The 27859-nt window shown below is 34.7% G+C and overlaps 1 protein-coding gene across 2 annotated transcripts; it reads left to right on the top strand.

Moving 5' to 3' along the window:
• Positions 1-1202: 1202 nt before the first annotated feature.
• Positions 1203-27859, top strand: LOC128215002 (receptor-type tyrosine-protein phosphatase mu-like). 2 transcript variants are annotated; one of them, XM_052921736.1, is made up of 23 exons: positions 1203-1419; positions 3059-3283; positions 10810-11061; positions 11552-12310; positions 13598-13777; positions 14017-14125; positions 14317-14438; positions 14520-14728; positions 15207-15294; positions 15459-15532; positions 15725-15761; positions 16313-16410; positions 21787-21906; positions 22096-22247; positions 22447-22582; positions 22977-23120; positions 23480-23579; positions 23672-23748; positions 24036-24167; positions 24728-24856; positions 25112-25257; positions 26245-26380; positions 26641-27859. In XM_052921736.1, exons 1-23 carry the CDS (start codon positions 1347-1349, stop codon positions 26716-26718), a joined length of 3576 nt encoding a protein of 1191 aa, XP_052777696.1. In that variant the 5' UTR covers positions 1203-1346; the 3' UTR covers positions 26719-27859. The 2 variants fall into 2 exon arrangements, with proteins under 2 accessions (XP_052777696.1, XP_052777695.1); XM_052921735.1 differs by having other exon boundaries at positions 1204-1419; positions 14014-14125.

Here is a 27859-nt window from a genome sequence, read left to right as displayed (position 1 = left end):
ATCAGTCCATCATCTTGAGTGTTTAAGCTTTATTTAACTCCATAAGTTTTATGAATGATCTTTGTATCAAAACTTTCGAACCCATCATGGTGAATAAAATATGCAAGCGCTTAGGTTGAGGAAATATAACAACACCTCTCTCGAAACGCTGCTTTCAGCCGAAACGCTGCTTTTAGAAAGGGTATTTTCATGTGCCGTAGATTATAAGTATCTTCCATGTCCGAGAGTGTAAGATAGGTTCATTCCGACCCGAGCGTAGGGTGTTTTGCGGAAACGAGGTTTACTGTCCAAAACTAAAATACCATATTGTTTCCTGAAGAACAAATTTCTTTACCAAATTTATCGAGTTATTACTCCTACTACAAGAATAGTTTTGTTAATTTCCTGTCATATGTATGCTTCAATCTTAACAATCGTGTCCGCTTTTCATATTGATCAATTGATCTTATATTTCTTTTCAAACACTAAATAATGACATATTGACAAAAAGGCAGTTTAAAAAAGAATGGTACCAAATCACAAATTAATTTGCTGATTTATTTCTCTTCAAACTTAACAAATAAAGGAAAAAGATACTCAAAAAGTTATTTAGTGAACGTCAGCTCAATGAAATGTCCCCCTTACTATTATTACACAAACAAATCAATTTACTATTGTCATAACACTGCTATTTGTTGAATACAAGTTTTAGATTAGCTTAGATTAAGATATGTTAGTAAAACTAGTTACTGAGGCATTTGTATATTAACAAAAACAGAAACGTTGTTCGCTGTATAAATTCATTTTAATTGCCCGATTGTAACGAGTTGCCATGTAGTTTATAGTAAGTATTGCTTGCTCTAATAGGATCGAATTTTGGAAAAAAATGTTAATAAGAACTATATTTTAGTTCGACCCCATCGGCTTGGTGAGTGAAAGCGCTAAGAAAAAAATTTGGAGAGAGATTACTTTAAACCGTTTTCACAACCTGGCACATACACCAATATTTTGTAATAATTGTTTTGCAGCACTAAGTTCATAAACCTTATTTATTAAGTAGATTCCGCCCCCACCCCCACCAGCCCATCAAAAGCTGTTTTTCGAAACAGACGTAAATACACTTTAAAATAGACTTTAAAAGAGACAAAAATATTTATTGTATTTGAAGAAGGTTGTCGAATAGATATCATCGATGTAAGATAAACGTACAAACGTCAATACATTTGCGGTATATGCACTTAGGGCTTATCTATAAGGAAGTTTTCACCCAAGGCGGACATTTTGGGTTATTTAGTTTTAATCCGTCATAATCTTTAACCCGAGCATTTGCATCGCTGGTATTTGTTACGAAAATAGATAAAGTGAACATGGAACTAACATTAATGCTGCTTTTGCTACCTGGTATAGCTCTCGGTAATTGGACAGACTGGCATTTTAAAGGTACGTGAAACTGTAGATTTAACCATTTGTCAGGATAATGTTAATATGCTATCTCTTTTTGTTAAAAGGATATAGTATAAAGCGTGCAGGGTAACCGATTGAACACGCCATAATAACTATTTTCTATGAAGATGAATATTTAGTAACTTATATTATTTCAAAACTTAAATTGCAGAAAAAAGAAGTAAATTGAAATGAACAAAATGGAAGCAGTGGTTTAGATGTACTGCTATTAACGTGTTTTAAACTTCCATTACATAACCTGGATTTCACAAAAACATTCTAAGACTTATCACATATTTTTTATATGAAATACTTTGGAGGATTTTTTTCTTCATCTTTTAACATTTCAGGTCTGTTAAGCAACACCTTTAAATTGAAAAGAAAAATTAGATATATTTTTCACATCCCATTCTTACAAAATTCACCAGCAATAAATAATCCTTAAACGCCCATTTTATCTTAGTTCACACCAATTTTTAATTTTAGGTAATCAAATAAATTCTGAGAATAAAGTGGTTGCAAAATGGACTGAATTTAGTGCATAATGACACATATATTTACAAATCACATGCTCTGTTCAATATGTATATAAAAAAACTACAGAAACAAGCTCAGTAGCCAAAGGTTTAAACATAAACCCCGTTTAATGACACAGGGTAAGTGCCAAAGACATATAATACAGCACAATGTTTGAGTGACTGCTATGTTTAAAAGAAACTCAGTGTCATTTTTCAGAGCCCATTTAAAAGTCATTTACTGTCCAGGGCGCTGCAGTAGAGTTATTGCAATAATCCTGGTCAGGCTTCTTTCATGTACAAAGGTTGAGAAAGCCATAAAATTGAATTGCTCCCCGGTTGTCTGTGTTACATTACACAGTCATGTTCATTTACATGTAGAACAATCGTTCAAATAATAAACATGTATTATATAACAAAATAAATGTTTAACTATTACACTTGATTTCAATGTAAGTTATTTTAGCGTCAAAACTGCATTTGTAAAGCGTATATCAGCTCTTAAAAAACATTGTTTTTCTCTAAACATCATTATTTAGACGTTTATAGTAGGTTGCCTAATTGTCATTATAGTTCTTATTATTATAATGATAAGTGTTGCTTTAATTATTAGTATGGTGATATAAAGTATATTTACTCATATTAACTTCTGGACAAATAACTGTCAAATCGTTATTGTGTATAATACATAGACTTATTGCTCTCATCAATCATGTTTCATTAATTTAATTGTTGAAGTGTTTCATCCTGTGGTTAAGACTCTATGTTATTTTCCGGCTTAAACACTTAGGGCACACTATGGAAGAGAAATAATCATCAAAGAATGAGTCATTACATGATTATTTATGTCATATCATATGGCGTGCGCAACATTAGTGTAATAAGCATTCAAATATCAGCGCAATTTAAACCTTATGATAAGGAACTTTTGAGTGTATGGCAAATAAAATTAGAAGAAGTCTAAAGAAAAATAAAAAGTTTGAAAAGAAGTCTACATAGACTTTGAAGAGACCTCGTACTGTTAATTAACTATCACCTTTTTGTTAAACAAATAGTTGCTCAAACACCCTGGAAATAAATCATCATGCTCATCATACCTATTATACGTGCTTTTTACACAGGACAAAATATTGCACTTCATAGACCTGTCAGCCAGACTCCTGGAATTTGGAATAACCAAGGTGCAGATCTTGCTGTTGACGGTTACCCGCTTGTTGGTAATCCAATCGGAGACGATTCCAGATGCTCTCACACGGCCGGATCCCGAACATCTGCATCTTGGACAGTTAACTTTGACAACAAATACTACCTAAACGGTGTGGTGATTGTCAACAGAAAATCACAATGTATGTTGTCTTCTTTTATAGTTCGTTTAAAAATACTAAACAGTACTTCTAATACTACTATATCTTTATTTAATTAAACTGCATGTTTTAACTCTAAGAGAAACTGATACTATTAAAAAGGTTTCAGCCATAGCAACCTCACTTGCATTTTGATAATTGTTCATAAAATCATGGTTTATTGCGTTATGGTCAATGACTATATGGAAACACTTAATATATTGAAACCTGTTTATGAAAATTGAAAGTCTAAAACCCAACTTCGAATATAACACCTGTATGTTTAATTTATTTATGTATGTCAATAAATGACATATAGCGTATGCAACTATATATATGAAATGTCTCAGAATGCCTTAGATATAAATGTTAACGACGTCAAATTCCTAAAATTGAAAACATGTTGCTTTAAAGTACCTTTGCTAGCGATTAAAAACTGCCTATAAATGTACAAAATATACAACGAATTTCTGAAAAAAGTGTAATTTTATATTGAACATACTACATTTGACATTCAAATATAGGTAGAGACGGCATGCGCGGCATTCGGATTTTATGCTTTCAGCAATAATCACAAATTTTGCCAAGTTCGGAAAACCATAGGCGACATTCACGAAATTAACGACATTCACGACATTCAAATATAAGTTACATTTATAAAAGTGCTGAAATTTACGGCTTCACGACATTTGCAATATTAATGTTATTTGATATATTAACAACACTTGGAAGCATGCACGACATTCACGACATTCGCAACATTCACATCATTGGCCATATATACAAGATTATTCACAACATTTATCAAAAATGATCACATTCACAACGAATATCGCATTATTTACAACATTCGCGTCATTCACAGCATCCGCGACATTCTTGACGTTCACGACATTCCCAACATCCGAGAATTCTACGACAATCTCAACATTCGCAATATTCACGATATTTGAAACATTGACGACATTCACAATATTTACCACATTAACTGCATATATTTAAAAACATTCACAACATTAAGTATATTAACATAATACTTGACATACATTACAAACCTGACATTCAATTTATTGGCGACATTCACGACAACAGAGCATTATCGACATAGACAACAATCACAACATTTGCGACATTCACAAGATTAACGACATTCACGACAATTGCAACATTTGCAATATTCACGACAATCACAGCATTTGCAGCAAATGTGAGATTTACAATATTAACGACATTCAAAACATAATTCACATTCACGAAATTCACAAGATTTCCCATATAAACGATATTTACGACGTGGTATTTACGTAGTCTTAACATTGAAGACATTTACAACATGTTGTGACATTCTCGACATTCACAACATTCACGGCATTCGAAGTTATCGCGATATTCACAAAATTTACTCCATTTAGAACACAATAGACATTCACAACATTGTCGACATTAAGGACATTCGGGGACATACACAACATTTTAACATTCAAATAATTGTCAACATTCACGACATTCATAATATTTGTGACATTCACAACATGCGTGGCATTCAAAACATTCGCGATATTCGTGATATATTTTAAGACATACTCAACTTTGTGGAAACTTGCAAAACTTGCCACATTACTGAGATTGGCAACGTTTGCGATACTCAAAACATTTGCGACATTCACAACATTCACGCCAGTCTTGACCTTCACGACAGAGCATTCCAATCATTCGCGACATAAACGAGAAACGCAACATGTTGAAGCGATATTCACAACATTCGCAAAATTTTGACATTGACAACAGTCTTGACATTCACATCATTTGACATTCAGGACATTCGGGGATATTCCCAACAATTTTAACATTCAATAGATTGTCAACATTCACGACAGGCACTTAATAGCAATCAGAATATCCGCGGCATTCACAAAATTCGCGACATTCTTGACGTTCACAACATTCTCAAAGTTGGGGGACTTGAAAACATTCGCGACAATACTAAGATTCGAAACGTTTACGACACTCACAACACTAACTACACTCACAACACTCGCAAGACTAACAACATTCGCGACATTCGAATCACCCGGGACACTCAAAACATTCGCAACATTTACATCATTTGCGACATTAACAACATTCGCGACATAAACAACATTCGCGACATTCCCATCACTCGCGACACTCAAAAAACATTCGCGACATTCACATCATTCGCGAGATTCACAACACTCGCGACATTTACAACACTCGCGACATTTGCATCATTCGCGACATTCACATCATTCGCGACATTCACATCATTCGCGAAACTCACATCGTTCTCGACACTCACATCATTCGCGATACTCACTTCATTCGCGACATTTACAACATTTGCGACACTCACATCATTCGCGACACTCACATCATTCGCGACACTCACATCATTCACGACACTCACATCATTCGCGACACTCACATCATTCGCGACATTCACATCATTCGCGATATTTACATCATTCACGACATTTACATCATTCACGACACTCACATCATTCACGACTTTCACATCTTCGCGATTCTCACATCATTCGCGACATTTCAAATCATTCGCGACATTCACATCATTCACGACATTAAATCATTTGCGACATTCACATCATTAGTTTAAACATATTTATTTTACAACGATTGTGAAACAAGTTATTACAACATTGTATTAATCACTCTCGTTGGCACGATTTAACGCGAGAGTGTGGTCTTGTGTTGTGGGGGAAACCGGAGAACCCGGAGGAAACCCACTTGTCCGGCTTGGTGACCACAAACCAAACTCACATGCGCCCAGGCCGGGAATCGAACCCGGGTCGCCTAGGCGAGAAGCGAGTGCGCTAACCACTGTGCTAACCGGACAACTCACATCATTCACGACACTCACAACATTCACGACACTCACATCATTCGCGACACTCACATCATTCGCGACATTTACGTCATTAACGACACTCACAACATTCACGACACTTACATCATTCGCGACATTTACATCATTCACGAAACTCACATCATTCGCGACGTTCACATCATTCGCGACATTCACATCATTCGCAACATTTACATCATTCGCGACACTCACATCATTCGCGACATTTTCATAATTCGCGACATTTACAACATTTGCGACACTCACATCATTCACGACACTAACAACACTCGCGACATTTACATCATTCGCGACATTTACAACAATTGCGACACTCACATCATTCGCGACACTCACATCATTCGCAACACTCACATCATTCGCGACATTTACATCATTCGCGACATCTTCAACATTTGCGACAATCACAACATTCGCGACACTCACAACACTCGCGACATTTACAACACCCGCAATATTTAAGTCATTCGCGACACTCACATCATTCACGACACTCAAATCATTCGTGAAACTCACATTATTCACGACATTTACATCATTCGCGACATTTACAACATTTGCGACACTCACACCATTCGCGACATTTACAAGACTCGCGACATTCACAACACTCACGACATTCACAACACCCGCGAAACTCACAACATTTGCGACATTTACATCATTTGATGCACTCACAACATTCGCGACATTCACATCATTCGTGACATTCACGACACTCACAACATTCTCGGCACTCACAACACTCGCGACACTTACAACACTCGCTACATTCACAAAACTCACGACATTCATAACACTCGCGACACTCACAACATTTGCGACATTTACATGATTCGTGACATTCACAACACTCGCGACATTTACATCATTCGCGACATTCAAGACACTCACAACATTCGCGACATTTACATCATTCGATGCACTCAAAACATTCGCGACACTAACATCATTCGCGACATTCACGACACTCATAACATTCGCGACATTTACATCATTCGCGACATTCACGACACTCACAACATTCGCGACATTTACATTATTCGATGCACTCACAATATTTGCGACATTTAAGACACTCACAACATTTGCGGCAATCACAACACTCGCGAAATTTACAACACTCGCGACACTTACAAATCTCCCGACACTCACAACACTTAGGACATTTCCAACACTCGCGACATTTACAACATTCGCGACATAAACAACATTCGCGACATTTCCATCACTCGCGACATTCAAAAAACTTTCGAGACATTCACATCATTCGCGAGACTCACAACACTCGCGACATTTCCAACACTCGCGACATTTACAACATTCGCGACATAAACAACTTTCGCGACATTTCCATCACTCGCGACATTCAAAAAACTTTCGAGACATTCACATCATTCGCGAGACTCACAACACTCGCGAAATTTACAACACTCGCGACATTTACATCATTCGCGACATTCACATCATTCGTGACACTCAAATCATTCGCGACATTCACATCATTCTCGACACTCACATCATTCGCGACATTTACATCATTCGCGACATTTACAACATTTGCGACACTCACATCATTCACGACACTCACATCATTCGCGACACTCACATCATTCGCGACATTCACATCATTCGCGATATTTACGTCATTCACGACACTCACAACATTCACGACACTTACATCATTCGCGACATTTACATCATTCACGAAACTCACATCATTCGCAACATTCACATCATTCGCGACATTCACATCATTCGCGACACTCACAACACTCGCGACATTCACATCATTCGCGACATTCACATCATTCGCGACACTTACAACACAAGCGACATTTACATTTACATTTAAGTCATTCACGACACTCAAATCATTCGCGACATTTACGTAATTCGTGACATTTACATCATTCGCGACACTCACAAAAATTACGACACTCACATCATTTGCGACATTTACATCATTCGCGACACTCACATCATTCACGACACTCACATCATTCTCGACACTCACATCATTCACGACACTCACATCATTCGCAACACTCACATCATTCACGACATTTACGTCATTCGCGACATTCACATCATTCGCGACATTCACTTCATTCGTGACACTTACAACACTCGCGACTTTTACAACACTCGAGACATTTACATCATTCGCAACATTCAAGTAATTACATCATTCGCGACATTTGCAACATTTGCGACACTCACATCATTCACGACACTCACATCATTCGCGACAATAACATCATTCGCGACATTCACATCATTCGCGACATTAACATCATTCGCGACAATCACAACATTCACGACACTCACATCATTCACGATATTTACGTCATTCACGAAACTCACATCATTCACGACACTCACAACATTCACGACACTCACATCATTCGCGACACTAACATCATTCGCGACATTCACATCATTCGCGACATTCACTTCATTCATGACACTTACAACACTCGCGACTTTTACAACACTCGAGACATTTACATCATTCGCAACATTCAAGTAATTACATCATTCGCGACATTTGCAACATTTGCGACACTCACATCATTCACGACACTCACATCATTCGCGACAATAACATCATTCGCGACATTCACATCATTCGCGACATTAACATCATTCGCGACATTCACATCATTATCGACGCTCCCAACACTCGTGACATTTACTTCATTCGCGACATTTAAGTCATTCGCAACACTCACATCATTCGCGACATTTACATCATTCGCGACACTCACAACATTTGCGACACTCACATCATTCGCGACACTCACAACATTCGCGGCACTCTAATCATTCACGACACTCACATCATTCGCGACACTCACATCATTCGCGACATTCACATCATTCGCGACATTCAAATCATTTGCGGCACTCTAATCATTCACGACACTCACATCATTCGCAACATTTACATCATTCGCGACATTTACATCATTCGTGACACTCACATCATTCGCGAAACTCACATTACTCGCGACATTGACAACCTTTGCGCCACTCACATCATTCGCGACATTTACATCATTCGCAACATTTACATCATTCGCGACATTCACATCATTCGCGACATTTACATCATTCACGACACTCACATTATTCACGACTTTCACATCTTCGCGATTTTCACATCATTTGCGACATTTCAAATCATTCGCGACATTCACATCATTCGCGACATTTACATCATTTGCGACATTCACATCATTCGCGAAATTCACATCATTCGCGACACTCACATCATTCGCGACACCCACATCATTCGCGACATTCAAATCATTAGCGACACTCATATCATTCGCAACATTCACATCATTCGAGACATCTACATCATTCGCGACACTCACATCATTCGCGACATTTACATCATTCATGACACTCACATCATTTGCGACACTAACATCATTCACAACACTCACATCATTTGCGATATTTACATCATTCGCGACACTCACATCACTCGCTAAACCCACAACACTCGCGACACTCACAACACTGGCGACATTTACAACACTCGCGACACTCACAACACTCGCAACATTTACAACACTCGCCAAACTCACAACACTTGCGACACTCACTACACTCGCGAAACTCACAACACTCTCGAAACTCACATCATTCGCGACACTCACATCCCTCGCGAAACTCACAACACTCGCGACACTCACAGCACTCTCGACATTTACAACACTCGCGAAACTTACAACACTCGCGACACTCACAACACTCGCGACACTCACAACACTCTCGACACTCACATCATTCTCGACATTTACAACATTCGTGACATTCACAACATTTTCAACCTTGGGGAATGTTTTTACATTCACAACACGTGCGAATTTCATAAGATAATCAACATTTGCGATTTTCAAGACATTTGCGTCATTCACAACATTTTCAACTTTTCGACATTGACAGTAATTTTGACATTTACAATATTGGCGACGTTCGCCACATTTACAACTTTCGCGAAACTTATATTCAGTCAATATTTTAATAACACCATTTTTAAGTCTTTTGTCGTATGTTCGGTCTAGGTTTATAGCAATTGGATGGTAACTTTCATTTGTTACAATCTAAATATACCACTCATATAATTAAAAAGTGACCATACAAAACGTGAAAGAGTACTTTAGAGCGTCATTGATTGTTTGTACATACAAGCTTAAATGGAATCTCTTACAGACGACATTTTGTTTGAAAATGTGTTCAATTTGATCTTCATTTTCAATTGTAATGACCAACACATATCAACAAATATATTTCATTTATTATTACCATAACAACATAAGGTTACTGTTATTTACACTGGATAGAAACCTAAATTCGTATTCTTTATTTCATCCCCTGTCACATCGATTGAATTGATTGAGATTCTGATTGAAAATATTTCTGTCATATTATCAAATACTCGTATATGGGTACACGCAAACTCTTATTTGAACCTCTGATGAAGACTTACCATAAGTACAAACAGTTTATTTACATAACACATGCTATTAAATATTTCTATCTTAAAACCGTAAGAGAATATGTCTTTAGCAAATAGAGCATAAGCGATAGTCAACTGCAATTTCAGACGAACGCCTTCGTCTTAGAAAATTTCGAATGTATGGCGATGACAATAGTTTACTGTATGAAAGCAACGACAATTCAAGAACATGCCAAGGGATCTCTCCAAATGAAGTATGCAAGGACTTCTTGTTTGTGGAACTAACTCCTACAGAAGGGCAGATGCATGCACGTCTAACAATAACCGTTCATGCATCAGATAACCCTGTGGATCTAAATTCAGTGTATTTAACACTTTGCGAAGTCTACATTTTTTCAGGTAACAGTTATTTTTTTAATTTCTATTTCTTTTCATGTTTTGAGTTGAAATTGAGTTTACCAATTATTTATTTAAGCTAATAGTAAACGTTCGAACGTGGCTGTACGTTTCACTTTAAACTCATAAAATAATGGAAACGTTAAGTCGTCAATATTTATATGAATTTAGTTGTTATGTGTTGAGATGTTTGTAAACACATATATTGACAATATTACAAAAAACTACTTAGTTAACAACATTGCCAATATTATAAAGTAGTTATACGTTCCTTTAACATGACACGACATGCACCGAGCATTATATTCATTAAACAGGTTATCCATTACGACATGCACCGAACATTATATTCATTAAACAAGATCAGAATGTATTAATCGTCAATTATAAAAAAGGGATCCATCCCCATAAATTCATTTAAAGTTTTAAAATAACAATTTATGAATTTTGTAGACGCAATTACATTACATTTTATCTTAGATTTTTATTTCAGTTTCAACCAAATGCCCGTCATTACCAATAACTAATGGTCAGCAGCTACCAGATACTTATGCGTCATTTTCAGTGTCTGTGCAATGTTATCCTGGGTATTATTCAACACATGAGTATGCACATTGCTCCAACACTGGTAAATGGAACACTTCCATACAATGCAGTCCAATTTGCCACTGGGAAGTTGAAAACGGATACATAGAAGATTATAATAATCAAACAAAATTGTCTTTTCCTGTGCTCACAACTGTTAAAGTGATGTGTAATCCTGGATATCGGCTGAACAGTAGCTCAAACCGGAACGAATGTCAACATTCAGGATGGCGTTTTGAGTTACAGTCATGTATTGAAGTCATGTGCATTTGCCCATTATTGCAGAATGTCTCGTATATAACCAAGCATAACAACATTGTTTGTCGCGGAAAAAACAGTTATATTCCAATCAATACTGTTGTATATCAAGAATGTGCTGAGGGTTTTTTCATGAATGACTCACAACATATTCGAACATGTCAACCAAATGGCAGTTTAAGTGGAAATGAACCACAGTGCAATCAAGTGGTGTGTGTTTCATCAACGGAACAAGTTGAAAGAGTGGTAAAAGGAATACGATTTACAGTCAAAGGTCCAATTAAGTACAACGAAAACCGAAATATCAGTATAAATGATTCCTTTTTTCTTCACGAAGGCGGTGACCTCATTGTTAGTTGTGCTGCCAATGGATCGTTGGTTTGGAGCAGCATTGGTCCTCCTATATTACGTAAGTACACTTCGGAGCGTTTGTTTTTTTATCACAAATGTATATATATATGATCAGTGAAAAAAACGTGATTTATATATATATTATTGCATAAAATGTGTGTTTTCGGTCCGTTATCGTGGTGTGTTAAAACACAAAAACCCGGGCGTTATCGGTAAAAAACGTGCATTATTCAGTAAATTCACGTGCCGTTAATTATCGGCTTTTTGTTTTACATAAGCTGATCAGGGCTCGCATCAAAACAATGGCCGCTGAGCAACCTGGTTTCTGACCGAAAGTGGATCAACGATGCCAACTTTTGCACAAAAATAAATTTCAGCATATATAGCTGTATACAAATATCAACAAATGCAATAAACCGCATTTGACTTACATATTTTCTTCCGAGGTGTCTTTTCCTGGCAAGCTGAGGTGTGTTTACTAGAAAGTACTTTCTGCAGTTGTTATGATTATTAGTTTGCTTTAAAAGCACTAAATTAGTCTAAAACGTTTAACTCCTCCGAACTTGAGAGTATTTTCTGTCGATTTTATTTAGAACAAGCGGCTTATATGGATATGATTCCATTACGTCGTATGCAATGAGCAAAGAAATTTAAATATTTTTTTCTCTGATGTTAAAGATGCTATACATTTTATCAAAAACATTTTACCTTTTTTTCAGGCTTAAATAAGTTGTCAACACAAATAAATTGTGAAGTAGGAATATATCGGTAATTAATCGATTCAAGTAATCCAGTCAATTTAAAAAACACACACTTTCCAAACGAATGAACACTGCAAAAAAGGCGTCGAAACAAAAATGCAACTGCCGAGTTATGTTGCGGCCCTAATCGAGCTTAATGTTAAACTTTTTCAACGGCATCACTCGTGACGTCACACAAGTACCTGTTATTGAGGTTTTTTTCAACTAACTGTTTTTGAATTTGACGCACTTGGGCTGTTAACCATTTTTCGGGCCTTTGCAGATGGTAACGACCTCAAAAAGGTGTATTGACCCCGAATTAGTCAATAGAGAGATATCCCCACTTTCCCCAAATAGACCCCTTTTTTTCGAATCAATCTGGAACAATTTTGGTTAAATTGTTAGAATTGTATATGAGAAAATCAAGCTGAAATGGCAGTTTGAATACAAAAAAAAATCCTTACATATATGCAATATAGTTCCTAGAGGTAGCATATCAATGCAATACATTACAGGTCAATAATGACGATATTTTTAACATATTTCTCTATTCCTGTTTTATTTACATGTAATCTTATCTTGCTGAAAATACACGTTTGATGCAGGACCTGTATGTCCTCTTATGGCCCCAACGTATGGTTGGACAAACCATGCCTGTGTCACTGAAAAAAGATGCGAAGTTGGGAAATCGGTCAATATCACCTGCAAAAGCGGATATACAGCTGCTCAGGTCACTGCGACATGTTTACCGGACCACACATGGAGTAATAAAATTCTTTGTCAAGGTAATCTAATACCCATTTTAAAAAATGGCGATTTTGTTATGAGCAATGCATTGACTTAGGTATCTACATAGGTATAACACATATCGCTTAAATATCATTTTAAAACATTGATGTGTACCGGGTTTGTACCAGACCTGTTATTATATTTATCAAAATTGAGATGCCCTGCTAATTTCGTTTAGTTTACACGTCTTATGTATTATTTGCATTTCATTTGACGAATGTTATTTCTGTAGAAGAGGGCAGTGTTTCTGACAGTCAATTTGCGGTAATTGGTGGAGCAGCCGGGGGAGCAGGGGCATTTCTGGTCGTTTTGCTGGCCGTTGCTGGGTTTATTCTGTATCGAAGGTGCAATTATTGTCACTAACAAATATATCCTAAGGTCAATTTTCTTGCGTTAAACGATGACATTCAATAGTATTTGACCTAAGTACATATCTTGGTTCCAAACATAACAAAAATATGATGAAATAAGTAAAATGTATAGTTAAAGGCAGTTTATAATATCTAAATTGATATCGATGTTTTGATTTTCGCAGAAGATATAAGAATAGCGACAAGATTAAGGCGAAACATTACGAGGAGTCCTCATCTCAAAATCGGAATCAACAAAATCCTTACTCAGAAATAGGAGCTACCGATTCAACAATTGTATCGAAAGGTAAATATCTAATCTGAGTTTTAATTATTTTTTTCCAGTTTGTTGGACATGAAAATTGAACATTAAAGTTACTCTTTTCAGGTGATTCAGATTATGTATATGAGACAAACTCAACAAAGGCTATATGTTTGAACAACGATATCGAGGAAACAAATGCAAATCAAGTTGACAAAGCCTATTATAGTTTTGAAATGCAAGATAGGATGCCAAAAACAGCTATTAGGATTGATCATCTTTATGAAACCGTTCTTTCGACTTCATATTCCGAGGAAATGAGAATCCAATTCAAGGTATTTTTTCCATTGTCATACCATTTCGCTTCCAAATGAATTTGAAAAGTATTTGTTTTAAAGACCCCGAGGCTTATAGAGAACCTTTAGCCCAAATCATGGTATTTTAAAGCATAATCCAAAGATCGTTGCATAAATACAATCAGTAATTATGTTTACAAAATACTATTTGTGAATAGAATCCAAAGGCAAAATAAAATCATATTTGATATTTGCAATAACCAAATGGAAATCAGCAAGTATATGACATCTATGGATCAATATGAATACAAATCACTTCCTTCAAGTTTCCGTATGCTAAAGTTAAACTGACATTTGGTAGGAATAAATCAAAACATTTATATTTAATTTTGCACTTGTATGTACATTGTGAACTTATTAGGCACCGTGCTGTAGCATCTAGAGATTTTTTGAATGATAATCAGACATTCGCGATAGGTGACGTTTGATTGCAGTATTTAAACCTTTGTCTTTTCAGGAGTTTCCAAAAGGATTAACCGAGGACCACAATGAGGCTGTAAAAAATCAGAACAGAACTAAAAATAGATACAAAAATATATATCCATGTACGTGTCTGGGAGCACCATTTTAAAAAATGTTTTCGAAAATGTGTATCTAATATCAAACGAGCATCAAGTGAGAAACCTTATAAAGATTAGATTCTAGTGATTAAAGCATACATCAGCCATTTGCTTATCATTTTACGAACACATATTATTTCCTATTTCAGATGACGCTACGAGGGTTATTCTTCAGAAGGATGAAAAGCACTATACAGATTACATTAATGCCAGCATTATTCACGTAAAGTCTTCGTTTATAACGTCTAAATAAATATGTTTGTATTTATTTGTTCACATATAATTATGTTGCTTTCATATCGTGAATTTGACTTCTTTTGTATTATTGTTTTATTTATTTAAAAAACCTTCTTTACATAAATAAAACAACGATACAAAAGAAGTCATTAACATTAATTTCCGTTTTTTGTTTCAGGGTTACAATCAAACAGGAAAATTTGTTGCAGCCCAAGGTAATGTACTTTAATAGACAAGGATTAACTCACATACATACAGATAGTTATATAGAATATTAACTCAATAACAGATCGACTTTTGTAGTGAAATCGACTTTAAGGCGACGGCAAAAAAACAACAACATGGCAACGATGGTCCGTGTATATACCGTCTCTTTTCATTTTTCATTTTTTAAATTAAAAGTAAAAAACGAAAAAAGAAAATCTTTTTTCGTTTTTCTTTTGACTGAGTAGAAAACGAACATTGAAAGTATTTTCCTATCACGCTATAAAAACATGTGTTCTTGTTCTGTATTCCGAGGTTATAATTGAAAAAAAATGGAAAAGGAAAAAGCCTTATAATTGTGGTTTTCTATTTAGTAAAAAAAAAACGAATAAGGATTTGTATGTTCCTTTTTCGTTTTTTACTTTCAATTGTAAAAAAAGAAAGGAAAATACGGTATATACACGGACCAACGATCGGAATTGATTAAATCTTTTCGTTTTATCAAAGCAGAATATATTTTATTGAACATTGGAAAGAAACGCTTTGATTTTTGTAATTTAAGGTCCAACTAAGGAGATAATGGTTGACTTCTGGCGTATGGTTTGGCAACTGCGGATTGGCAAAATTGTTATGTTGACCAACCTTGAGGAGGATAAAAAGGTTTATGCAGTACTTTTTAACAGAGATTTTGATTAAATGTTTGACTGCCGGGCTTCACCCTTTAGATTTTATTGTATTATTGATTTCTATGTAGTTCTAATTTTGTATATGTTCAATTATTGACTTCTATGTTGTGCTATTTTTTTATGTTTTATTATTGAATTCTATGTAAAGTTAGTTTTGTGTTTGTTGTATCATTGATTTCTTTGTAGTGCTCATTTGGTCTATGTTGTATCATTGATTTCTATGTAGTGCTCATTTGGTCTATGTTGTATCATTGATTTCTATGTAGTGCTCATTTGGTCTATGTTGTATCATTGATTTCTATGTAGTGCTCATTTGGTCTATGTTGTATCATTGATTTCTATGTAGTGCTCATTTGGTCTATGTTTTATCATTGATTTCTATGTAGTGCTCATTTGGACCATGTTGTATCATTGATGTCTATGTAGTGCTCATTTGGTCCACGTTTTATCATTGATTTCTATGTAGTGCTCATTTGGTCTATGTTTTATCATTGATTTCTATGTAGTGCTCATTTGGTCTATGTTTTATCATTGATTTCTATGTAGTGCTCATTTGGTCTATGTTGTATCATTGATTTCTATGTAGTGCTCATTTGGTCTATGTTTTATCATTGATTTCTATGTAGTGCTCATTTGGTCTATGTTTTTTCATTGATTTCTATATAGTGTTCATTTGGTCTATGTTGTATCATTGATTTCTATGTAGTGCTAATTTGATCTATGTTGTAGCACTGATTTCTATGTAGTGCTCATTTGGTCTATGTTTTATCATTGATTTCTATGTAGTGCTCATTTGGTCTATGTTTTATCATTGATTTCTATTTAGTGCTCATTTGGTCTATGTTTTATCATTGATTTCTATGTAGTGCTCATTTGGTCATAGTTGTATCATTGATTTCTATGTAGTGCTCATTTGGTCTATGTTGTATCATTGATTTCTATGTAGTGCTCATTTGGTCTATGTTTTTTTCATTGATTTCTATGTAGTGCTCATTTGGTCTATGTTTTTTCATTGATTTCTATGTAGTGCTCATTTGGTCTATGTTGTATCATTGATGTCTATGTAGTGCTCATTTGGTCCATGTTTTATCATTGATTTCTATGCAGTGCTCATTTGGTCTATGTTTTATCATTGATTTCTATTTAGATCTCATTTGGTCTATGTTTTATCATTGATTTCTATGTAGTGCTAATTTGGTCATAGTTGTATCATTGATTTCTATGTAGTGCTCATTTGGTCTATGTTGTATCATTGATTTCTATGTAGTGCTCATTTGGTCTATGTTTTTTCATTGATTTCTATGTAGTGCTCATTTGGTCTATGTTTTATCATTGATTTCTATGTAGTGCTCATTTGGTCTATGTTTTATCATTGATTTCTATATAGTGCTCATTTGGTCTATGTTTTATCATTGATTTCTATGTAGTGCTCATTTGGTCTATGTTTTATCATTGATTTCTATGTAGTGCTCATTTGGTCATAGTTGTATCATTGATTTCTATGTAGTGCTCATTTGGTCTATGTTGTATCATTGATTTCTACGTAGTGCTCATTTGGTCTATGTTGCATCATTGATTTCTATGTAGTGCTCATTTGGTCTATGTTGTATCATTAATTTCTATGTAGTGCTAAATTGGTCCATGTTGTATCATTGATTTCTATATAGTGCTAATGTGGTCCATGTTGTATCATTGATTTCTATGTAGTGCTCATTTGGTCCATGTTTTATCATTGATTTCTATGTAGTGCTCATTTGGTCTATGTTTTATCATTGATTTCTATGTAGTGCTCATTTGGTCTATGTTTTATCATTGATTTCTATGTAGTGCTCATTTGGTCTATGTTTTATCATTGATTTCTATGTAGTGCTCATTTGGTCTATGTTGTATCATTGATTTCTATGTAGTGCTCATTTGGTCTATGTTTTATCATTGATTTCTATGTAGTGCTCATTTGGTCTATGTTTTTTCATTGATTTCTATATAGTGTTCATTTGGTCTATGTTGTATCATTGATTTCTATGTAGTGCTAATTTGATCTATGTTGTAGCACTGATTTCTATGTAGTGCTCATTTGGTCTATGTTTTATCATTGATTTCTATGTAGTGCTCATTTGGTCTATGTTTTATCATTGATTTCTATTTAGTGCTCATTTGGTCTATGTTTTATCATTGATTTCTATGTAGTGCTCATTTGGTCATAGTTGTATCATTGATTTCTATGTAGTGCTCATTTGGTCTATGTTGTATCATTGATTTCTATGTAGTGCTCATTTGGTCTATGTTTTATCATTGATTTCTATGTAGTGCTCATTAGGTCTATGTTTTTTCATTGATTTCTATGTAGTGCTCATTTGGTCTATGTTGTATCATTGATGTCTATGTAGTGCTCATTTGGTCCATGTTTTATCATTGATTTCTATGCAGTGCTCATTTGGTCTATGTTTTATCATTGATTTCTATTTAGATCTCATTTGGTCTATGTTTTATCATTGATTTCTATGTAGTGCTCATTTGATCTATGTTGTATCATTGATTTCTATGTAGTGCTCATTTGGTCTATGTTGTATCATTGATTTCTATGTAGTGCTCATTTGGTCTATGTTTTTTCATTGATTTCTATGTAGTGCTCATTTGGTCTATGTTTTATCATTGATTTCTATGTAGTGCTCATTTGGTCTATGTTTTATCATTGATTTCTATATAGTGCTCATTTGGTCTATGTTTTATCATTGATTTCTATGTAGTGCTCATTTGGTCTATGTTTTATCATTGATTTCTATGTAGTGCTCATTTGGTCATAGTTGTATCATTGATTTCTATGTAGTGCTCATTTGGTCTATGTTGTATCATTGATTTCTACGTAGTGCTCATTTGGTCTATGTTGCATCATTGATTTCTATGTAGTGCTCATTTGGTCTATGTTGTATCATTAATTTCTATGTAGTGCTAAATTGGTCCATGTTGTATCATTGATTTCTATATAGTGCTAATGTGGTCCATGTTGTATCATTGATTTCTATGTAGTGCTCATTTGGTCCATGTTTTATCATTGATTTCTATGTAGTGCTCATTTGGTCTATGTTTTATCATTGATTTCTATGTAGTGCTCATTTGGTCTATGTTTTATCATTGATTTCTATGTAGTGCTCATTTGGTCTATGTTGTATCATTGATTTCTATGTAGTGCTCATTTGGTCTATGTTGTATCATTGATTTCTATGTAGCGCTAATTTGGTCTTTCTTGTAGCACTTCTTTCTATGTAGTGCTAATTTGGTCTATGCTGTAGCACTGATTTCTATGTTGTGCTCATTTGGTCTATGTTGTATCATTGATTTCTATGTTGTGCTAATTTGATCTATGCTGTGGCATTGACTTCTATGTAGTGCTAATTTGGTCCATGTTGTAGCACTGATTTCTATGTAGTGCTAATTGGGCCTATGTTGAAGCATTGATTTCTATGTAGTGCTAATTTGGTCCATGTTGTATCATTGATTTCTATGTAGTGCTAATTTGGTCCATGTTGTATCATTGATTTCTATGTAGTGCTCATTTGGTCTATGTTTTATCATTGATTTCTATGTAGTGCTAATTTGGTCTATGTTTTATCATTGATCTCTATGTAGTGCTTATTTGGTCTATGTTTTATCATTGATTTCTATGTAGTGCTAATTTGGTCTGTGTTGTATTATTGATTTCTATGTAGTGCTCATGTTGTCTATGTTGTATCATTGATTTTTATGTAGTGCTCATTTGGTCCATGTTGTATCATTGATTTCTATGTAGTGCTAATTTGGTCAAGGTTGTATCATTGATTTCTATGTAGTGCTAATTTGGTGCATGTTGTATCATTGATTTCTATGTAGTGCTCATTTGGTGCGTGTTGTATCATTGATTTCTAGGTAGTGCTCATTTGGTCCAAGTTGTATCATTGATTTCTATGTAGTGCTCATTTGGTCCAAGTTGTATCATTGATTTCTATATAGTGTTCATTTGGTCTATGTTGTATCATTGATTTCTATATAGTGTTCATTTGGTCTATGTTGTATCATTGATTTCTATGTAGTGCTAATTTGATCTATGTTGTAGCACTGATTTCTATGTAGTGCTAATTTGGTCTATGTTGTATCATGTAGTGCTCATTTGGTCTATGTTTTATCATTGATTTCTATGTAGTTCTAATTTGGTCTATGTAGTATCATTGATTTCTATGTAGTGCTCATTTGGTCTATGTTTTATCATTGATTTCTATGTAGCGCTAATTTGGTCTTTCTTGTAGCACTGCTTTCTATGTAGTGCTAATTTGGTCTATGCTGTAGCACTGATTTCTATGTTGTGCTCATTTGGTCTATGTTGTATCATTGATTTCTATGTTGTGCTAACTTGGTCTATGCTGTGGCATTGACTTCTATGTAGTGCTAATTTGGTCCATGTTGTAGCACTGATTTCTATGTAGTGCTAATTGGGCCTATGTTGAAGCATTGATTTCTATGTAGTGCTAATTTGGTTCATGTTGTATCATTAATTTCTATGTAGTGCTCATTTGGTCTATGTTGTATCATTGATTTCTATGTAGTGCTCATTTGGTCTATGTTTTATTATTGATTTCTATGTAGTGCTAATTTGGTCTATGTTTTATCATTGATCTCTATGTAGTGCTAATTTGGTCTATGTTTTATCATTGATTTCTATGTAGTGCTAATTTGGTCTGTGTTGTATCATTGATTTCTATGTAGTGCTAATTTAGTCTATGTTTTATCATTGATCTCTATGTAGTGCTAATTTGGTTTATGTTTTATCATTGATTTCTATGTAGTGCTCATTTGGTCTGTGTTGTATCATTGATTTCTATGTAGTGCTCAATCGGTCTATGTTTTTTTCATTGATTTCTATGTAGTGCTAATTTGGTCTATGTTTTATCATTGATTTCTATGTAGTGCTAATTTGGTCTATGTTTTATCATTGATTTCTATGTAGTGCTAATTTGGTCTATGTTTTATCATTGATTTCTATGTAGTGCTCATTTGGTCCATGTTGTATAATTGATTTCTATGTAGAGCTAATTTGGTCTATGTTGTAGCACGGATTTCTATGTAGTGCTAATTTGGTCTCTGTCGTACTATTCAGCAATGCCTACATTGAAGTTGGACTTAACTTTAGCGCTAGAGTTTTATTCTGTCGCCAAATGTCGTTTAGAAACAGTTAAGATCGTTTTGCCTTTGAACAGCCCGCGTTAATGCGTTCATTAAAGAAAATAAATCTAGTTTGAAAAATAAATAATATAAAATAAATTCACATCAAAACACATTTTTCTGCTTATACTAGTATATATTGCGTGTTTTATTCTAGATGAAGTGCGTTCAGTATTGGCCGGATAAAGGAAGTATAGAATACGACAAATTCAAAATAACACATCGAAGTGAAGAACTATTTTCAGACTTTGTCATACGAAGGTTAGCTTTGCAAAAGGTAAGACGTGTACAATAACATATTGTGGGTCCACACCTTATCTAGATCACAATATCTTTAGAATTGCCCTAGAAACGAATAATACATTAATTGATTTGCTGTTTACTATCGAAATTAACCTTTGTTGAGTTAAATTAAGTCATTTTAAACTGTTTTTTTTCTGATACAATGTCAAACTTCATTCAACAGGATGGAGAAGAAGAGAGAATAGTTTATCATTTTCATTTTACTACCTGGCCAGATAAAAGTGTGCCAAAATATGCATCATCACTTGTCCACTTCCGCCAAAAGATTGTCACCGCCGTTGTAAAAGAAAAAGGCCCTGATATTGTGCACTGCAGGTTTGTGCGACTTTTTCGCTCAAATAAGAAAGAAAATGTACCAAAACTGGTTTTCGCTTCCTTGTTGAATGGTTGTACATATTAAAAGCCATTCACTCTGCATAAGTAAGATCAACTCTGGCAACTTGTGTAGTCTATGTAATGTCCCACCTTACGATACCTTAAAATTTATTGTATTCTTATCACTGAAAATTCTCAGCGCTGGTGTGGGGCGAACGGGAACATTTATTGCCCTGAATGTACTGACAGAGCAAGCCTCGACAGTAGGATATGTGGATCCTGTGGGGTGTGTGAATACACTGAGAAGGCAGAGGCTCGATATGGTTCAAACACTGGTATGAGATGACCATTGGGATATCATTGCAAATTTACTTTCTTTTGCGTTTAACAAAATCATAATGAAACTTGACACGTGTGTTGTACAAAAATAACTAATACAAACATTGCTGATTTTTGTATTATGATATTTTTATATTTACAAAATCAATTTCGGTGACAATTAGAACAGTTGATCGGTGTATTCAATATCTAACAGCTAAGAATGTTTTTTATCTGAAAAGTAATCCTCAGTGTTTTCAATGGCTGGCTTATTAACATAATGATATTACTGCGGCTAGATTAAGGAAAACTATATTTTGGAAATGCTACTCAAGACATACCAAGAGTAACAATATTAGAACATCTAAAATGTGTTCCTTCAAAATTAACTGTCACTATAGTTTCATTCAGGATCAGTATATATTTCTGCACATGGCGCTTCTTGAGACGTTGATGCTATCAACATCAGCTCTACCAGCATCAAAATTCCTGAGAGCGTATAAAGAACTTCTGTCTTTCGACAAGGACCAACGAAAACTTGATGTCGAGTTCTCTGTAAGTCAAAGTTATTCCATTGACAGAAACGGCAGACATTCCTTATTTCAATGAATATCTGCTAGTTAAGACGATGCAATTGTTTTCTTTTCTGTGATTAGATTACATGAATAGTATTGCAAAAACACTAGTTCGCATTTTCATTATCAAACTTACATTGATAGCTACTGCTACAGCCAAACCCTTCACGATGAATCTGATCAAAGTCCAACGGACCCTTAACGAGAAACACTTACAGATATATTACATAGAAAACAGCACAGACAATCCACACATGCATTAAACTATATGTATTAACAAATTAAAGGTTTACCACATTAGAACGCTTTATCAGATTATATAATGTGTTCCTTTTACAGAGAATGGAGAAAATGTCTCCCATGGCTGATGAATGTCAATACGTAAGTGCAAAAGAAGTGAGAAACCGGAATAAGAATCGGTATTCAAACATTCTCCCAGGTAATGGTGTTTATATGTAAATTTTAATCCACTGAAATAATTCCCTAAAATGAGTTAATACTTAATTAATGTATAATTTGATTGTTTTACAGTCGCAGATCATATGCCGCACTTGACTCCCTCTGGAAAGAGGTCAGAACCTGATTACATCAACGCCGTTTTCTTACCGGTATGTTGCATTGACATTATCAAGAAACAAAATATATTTCTTTAGATCATAGGAGGAAATCACCATGTTCTTTGTGAAAAGATATGCTCTAACTTTGAAAAAGTATTTGGATGTGTTTTGTGGACCATAGGAAGGTTTGAACTTGAATTATGTGCTTTTATTTTTTTATTTTTTTTTCGAAATTTTTAGACGGATATAAAAGTATAGTATACTTATGTCTTATATAACATTTAACCCTCGATTAGAAAATGTCAACGTATATTAAATCCTTGTTCCATATGTTGAAGAACTACAAGAAGAAGGGAGCGTTCATCGTCACCCAGACACCTCTAGAGATGACGAAGACCGACTTCTGGAGACTAGTGGTGGAACACGATGTCCATACAATCGTCATGATGAACAATAGGAGTGAGATGAAGGTGAGGTCCATTTGATATGTTATACAGTATCCATTTACCCAGTACAACTATATACACGTTTTAGGATAGGAGATCAGCTGTCGCTTACATTACCTTCATTTACGAAAATTGCCTTTCTTGAAAAAGTTTTGATATATGTAAGCGCTTAAGATTGTATCGAAAGGCCAGCGAGAGAAACGAAAATGTTGTGAAAGTGAGGACGATTGGATTTATTTCAAAATGTATTCATTTAACCAATTTCAACAATTTTGCAAATACACATGAGTTCGTGGATTGAAAAGGAAGCCTGCAACTTGTACATTAATCTAACATCTCATAATACAATGGATTTTGCTGAACATGATATGTAGGTGATTGTATTTTGTCGATAAGAAATTGAAAGAGTGTTTTCTGTGAATGAAACTACTTGTGCCCGGTTAGTTTGTCCAATAAGCATTAAATTTTACAGCCTTTGATTTAATTCCCTCTAAACAAGTTCAAAGTATTGACAACTGGGCTTGATTGCATTATTACGTGGAGATTACATTATTTTTATTTCACTAATGAACTGTCGATTGAAGGAAGACGAGATATACTGGCCTGAGAAAGGGGAATCGGAAACATATGAAAACATGACAATTGCCAAGACAGTCGAAGAATGCGAGGGTGTTTTGAGGAAAATAACACTTGTCTTGAATAGGTTTGGAAAGGTAATGCATTTGTTTTTAATGTTTTTTTATGTTCATCATCATCATCATCATCATCATCATCATCATCATCATCATCATCATCCGCTTTTCCATTATCATCGGAAAAACAACATCATGTACACAACCAAAGTAATCAATAAAATATTTATGATATTATATATACTCAAATGTTAATAAATAAGTGGATGAAGCAAAAGGGGAATTGTAATGAAGAATAAACAGAACAACATTTATTAAAAGAAATACTTGTTACAGACACGGAAACTGCAACAAATACAGTTCGAAGGTTGGCCGGATGATTCAGCGTTGCCCTCTTCGCCTAGGGATGTTTTAAGACTCCTTGATGCAGTGCAGTACTGGCAACATCAATCAGGAAACAACCCTGTTCTCGTACATTGCATGTAAGTAAATGCACTTCTTTGCTTTTAAGTCTGACATCCAACAACTTGAAATGCATTATATATAGGGAACCCTTATTATATTTTGCTATCAAAATGGTGTTTTTAAATAAGTTCTTAAGGAAGTAACTAATATATTATAATACTTTTAACAGTAGTTATATCACAAGTGCCATTAAAACTTTCCCTTTCAAATATGAAGTGTTCATGTTTGACATACGTATGTACTTGAAATATTTAAAGTACTTTGTAAACGGTGTGCTTATGCAGTAATAAATAACTATTACCTTATTATTGCTTTGACGCAAACTGAAAAGAAAATTGTAATCGATGATGCCTGAACGAAATTACCCTCATGTTATCATCGAGATTTTTATAAAAATGTATACACGTTATATTAAAATTGTTGGAGTCAGAGATGACCGTACCGGTCAGGGAGTGTCAACCAAGATCTCCCAGACCGTTTTCACTCCTATCTCGATAAATCTTAAGTTTTCAAGTTGTAAACAAAAACAAATGAGCAAAACCTGCGTTCGGTTGCACAAAACACTTTCGCGAATAGTGTTAAAAAATAAACGGTTTTCAAAAAATCAAACCATTTATCCCCTTATTAGTAAGTTATTTTTTGCAAACTTCCAAGAAGGCCTGTCGGAGGTGCAGTTCTTATTGTGTCTTCCAAGCGGTCTTTGAGACAAGACACGAACTAGTGGTTATATCGATGATTGATCATTTTTAACTTCACAAACGGAGCAGACAGAAGCGACTAATTTTATGTTGCGTCAGCGGTCTTTGAAAGGATGTGCATCAAAACTTACGCGTACTTGTATGTTGTATAGTTGATTATTCCTTTCATTTTAACATATAGGAACGGAGTAGAGAGGAATGGCTTAAATTGTTCTGTGTTGCATCAGCGGTCTTGGAGTGGGTAAAAAGTTACGACACATAATAACAATGTATAGATGATTAATCCTTACTTTGTCAAACCTACAGGAACGGAGCAGACAGAAGTGGCTTGTTCTGTGTTGTGTCAGCAGTCTTAGAGAGGATGAAGATAGAACAAGACGTTGCTATTACCCAGGTCATCAAAGAGATGAGGAACTACAGGGAACAGATTATCCCCTCAGTGGTACGTATATACCCTTCTAAGGTACGTCTAACGATGCTATTAAACATCAAGTATTGCAATGTAATAAGTTCATGACTAACATTCAGCAGAAGGCTATTTTATAAAAAATAAAAAAATGTGTGTTTCATGATATGCTTTGGAGGTTAACTCTGACTGAAACAAAGCAATACAAACGATCAAACACGTTTGTTTAAAAACGTCAGTGTCATAGACTTTGAAGACAGTGAGACCAAATATAAATATGACACCATATTTTTCAGGACCAGTTTCAGTTTGTGTATGAAGTAATCAAGGAGTACATTCTACAAAATGAAACATACTCCAATTTCAACGACTAAGTTCGACGGACTTATAAGCAATGTGACATTTATATGGCACCACGGGCTTTTTATAAAAAATGTATTTTGGTAATCTCCATGTTACTTAAATTACGTACCATTCGTATATGTGCTTTTATATAATTATTACATACTCGATTGCTTTATGATCATGTCAAGTTGGTGTACATATGTATAATATTCTTTAACAGAGATGACTAAAGCTAGAGCCAAAAGAGTGTACCTTCGCCAAACCGTATCTTTTGATTGTCGTTGTCATAAAAATGCGCTTTTTCTAAGTATATTTACAAAAAAGAGTCCCGTGTTGCACAGCGGGAAATACAATTGTTCAAACTGAGCATCTCTTAAGTACCGGAACATCGGTGACTGTTGTTACAATTAATTGCTAAGAGAGTCAGTGTATGGTGATTATGGTTGAAGTGTCTGAATCGAAAGTAAGTTTAATATTAAACAAAAGATATTTATCAGTGTTAAGTACTCCTTGATATAAACTTAACCCTTTTTGGTTTGTTAAGTAAAATTCGTTACTTGCAAAATCAAGATCCGAAAGAAGGATAACTATTTCTTAACGTATAAGTGTATGGTTAACAGATATTACTCGACATATCATGAGCAGTTTCTGTTAACGATAGGTACCGATTGGATAGCGGTTCGGAAATATCGATCAGTTTTAGAATGAAACCAAACTATACATTTTTTATTCTAAATAATGCCGAATTGTCCATATCAAGCCAATCTCTACTGAGATCAATTATACTTTTCGAACAATATTGGTGGTTACTTTTAATTATCTATAAACTTCTGTATATAGTGAATATTAATGCATTTTTGTGTGGGCGAATATGCATCATGTGGAGGAAACTATTTTTTGTAAAGTGATGCTCCTCAGAAGCAGGCAATCGTGGCAATTCTCAAATGCGTTTGAAAAGTCCCGCTAATTCCATTGCACACACCAGGAACAAGTCTAGTTTCATTACCTTCTCATACTCAAAGATAAATCTCATTTTTTGTGATTACATAACTGCCGCCACAGGACATTTTTTGCTTATAAGATAAAAATGTTGTATAATGTAAAGGACCTAATTGATGTAGATCATTATTATATGCCTATTATTGGTTGTTAAAATATGCTTAATAAATA

Source organism: Mya arenaria, chromosome 13 (genome assembly GCF_026914265.1).
Source record: "Mya arenaria isolate MELC-2E11 chromosome 13, ASM2691426v1".
Taxonomy (NCBI): domain Eukaryota; kingdom Metazoa; phylum Mollusca; class Bivalvia; order Myida; family Myidae; genus Mya; species Mya arenaria.
Note: the sequence above shows the minus strand (reverse complement) of the source record. Positions and strands in the feature narration are given on the sequence as shown.

Coding starts and splice junctions, on each gene's coding strand:
- LOC128215002 (XM_052921735.1), top strand. CDS start 1,347: ATGGAACTAACATTAATGCTGCTTTTGCTACCTGGTATAGCTCTCGGT. Junction 22,248..22,446: donor CCTGATATTGTGCACTGCAG/GTTTGTGCGACT, acceptor GAAAATTCTCAG/CGCTGGTGTGGGGCGAACGG. Junction 24,168..24,727: donor ACAATAGGAGTGAGATGAAG/GTGAGGTCCATT, acceptor TGTCGATTGAAG/GAAGACGAGATATACTGGCC.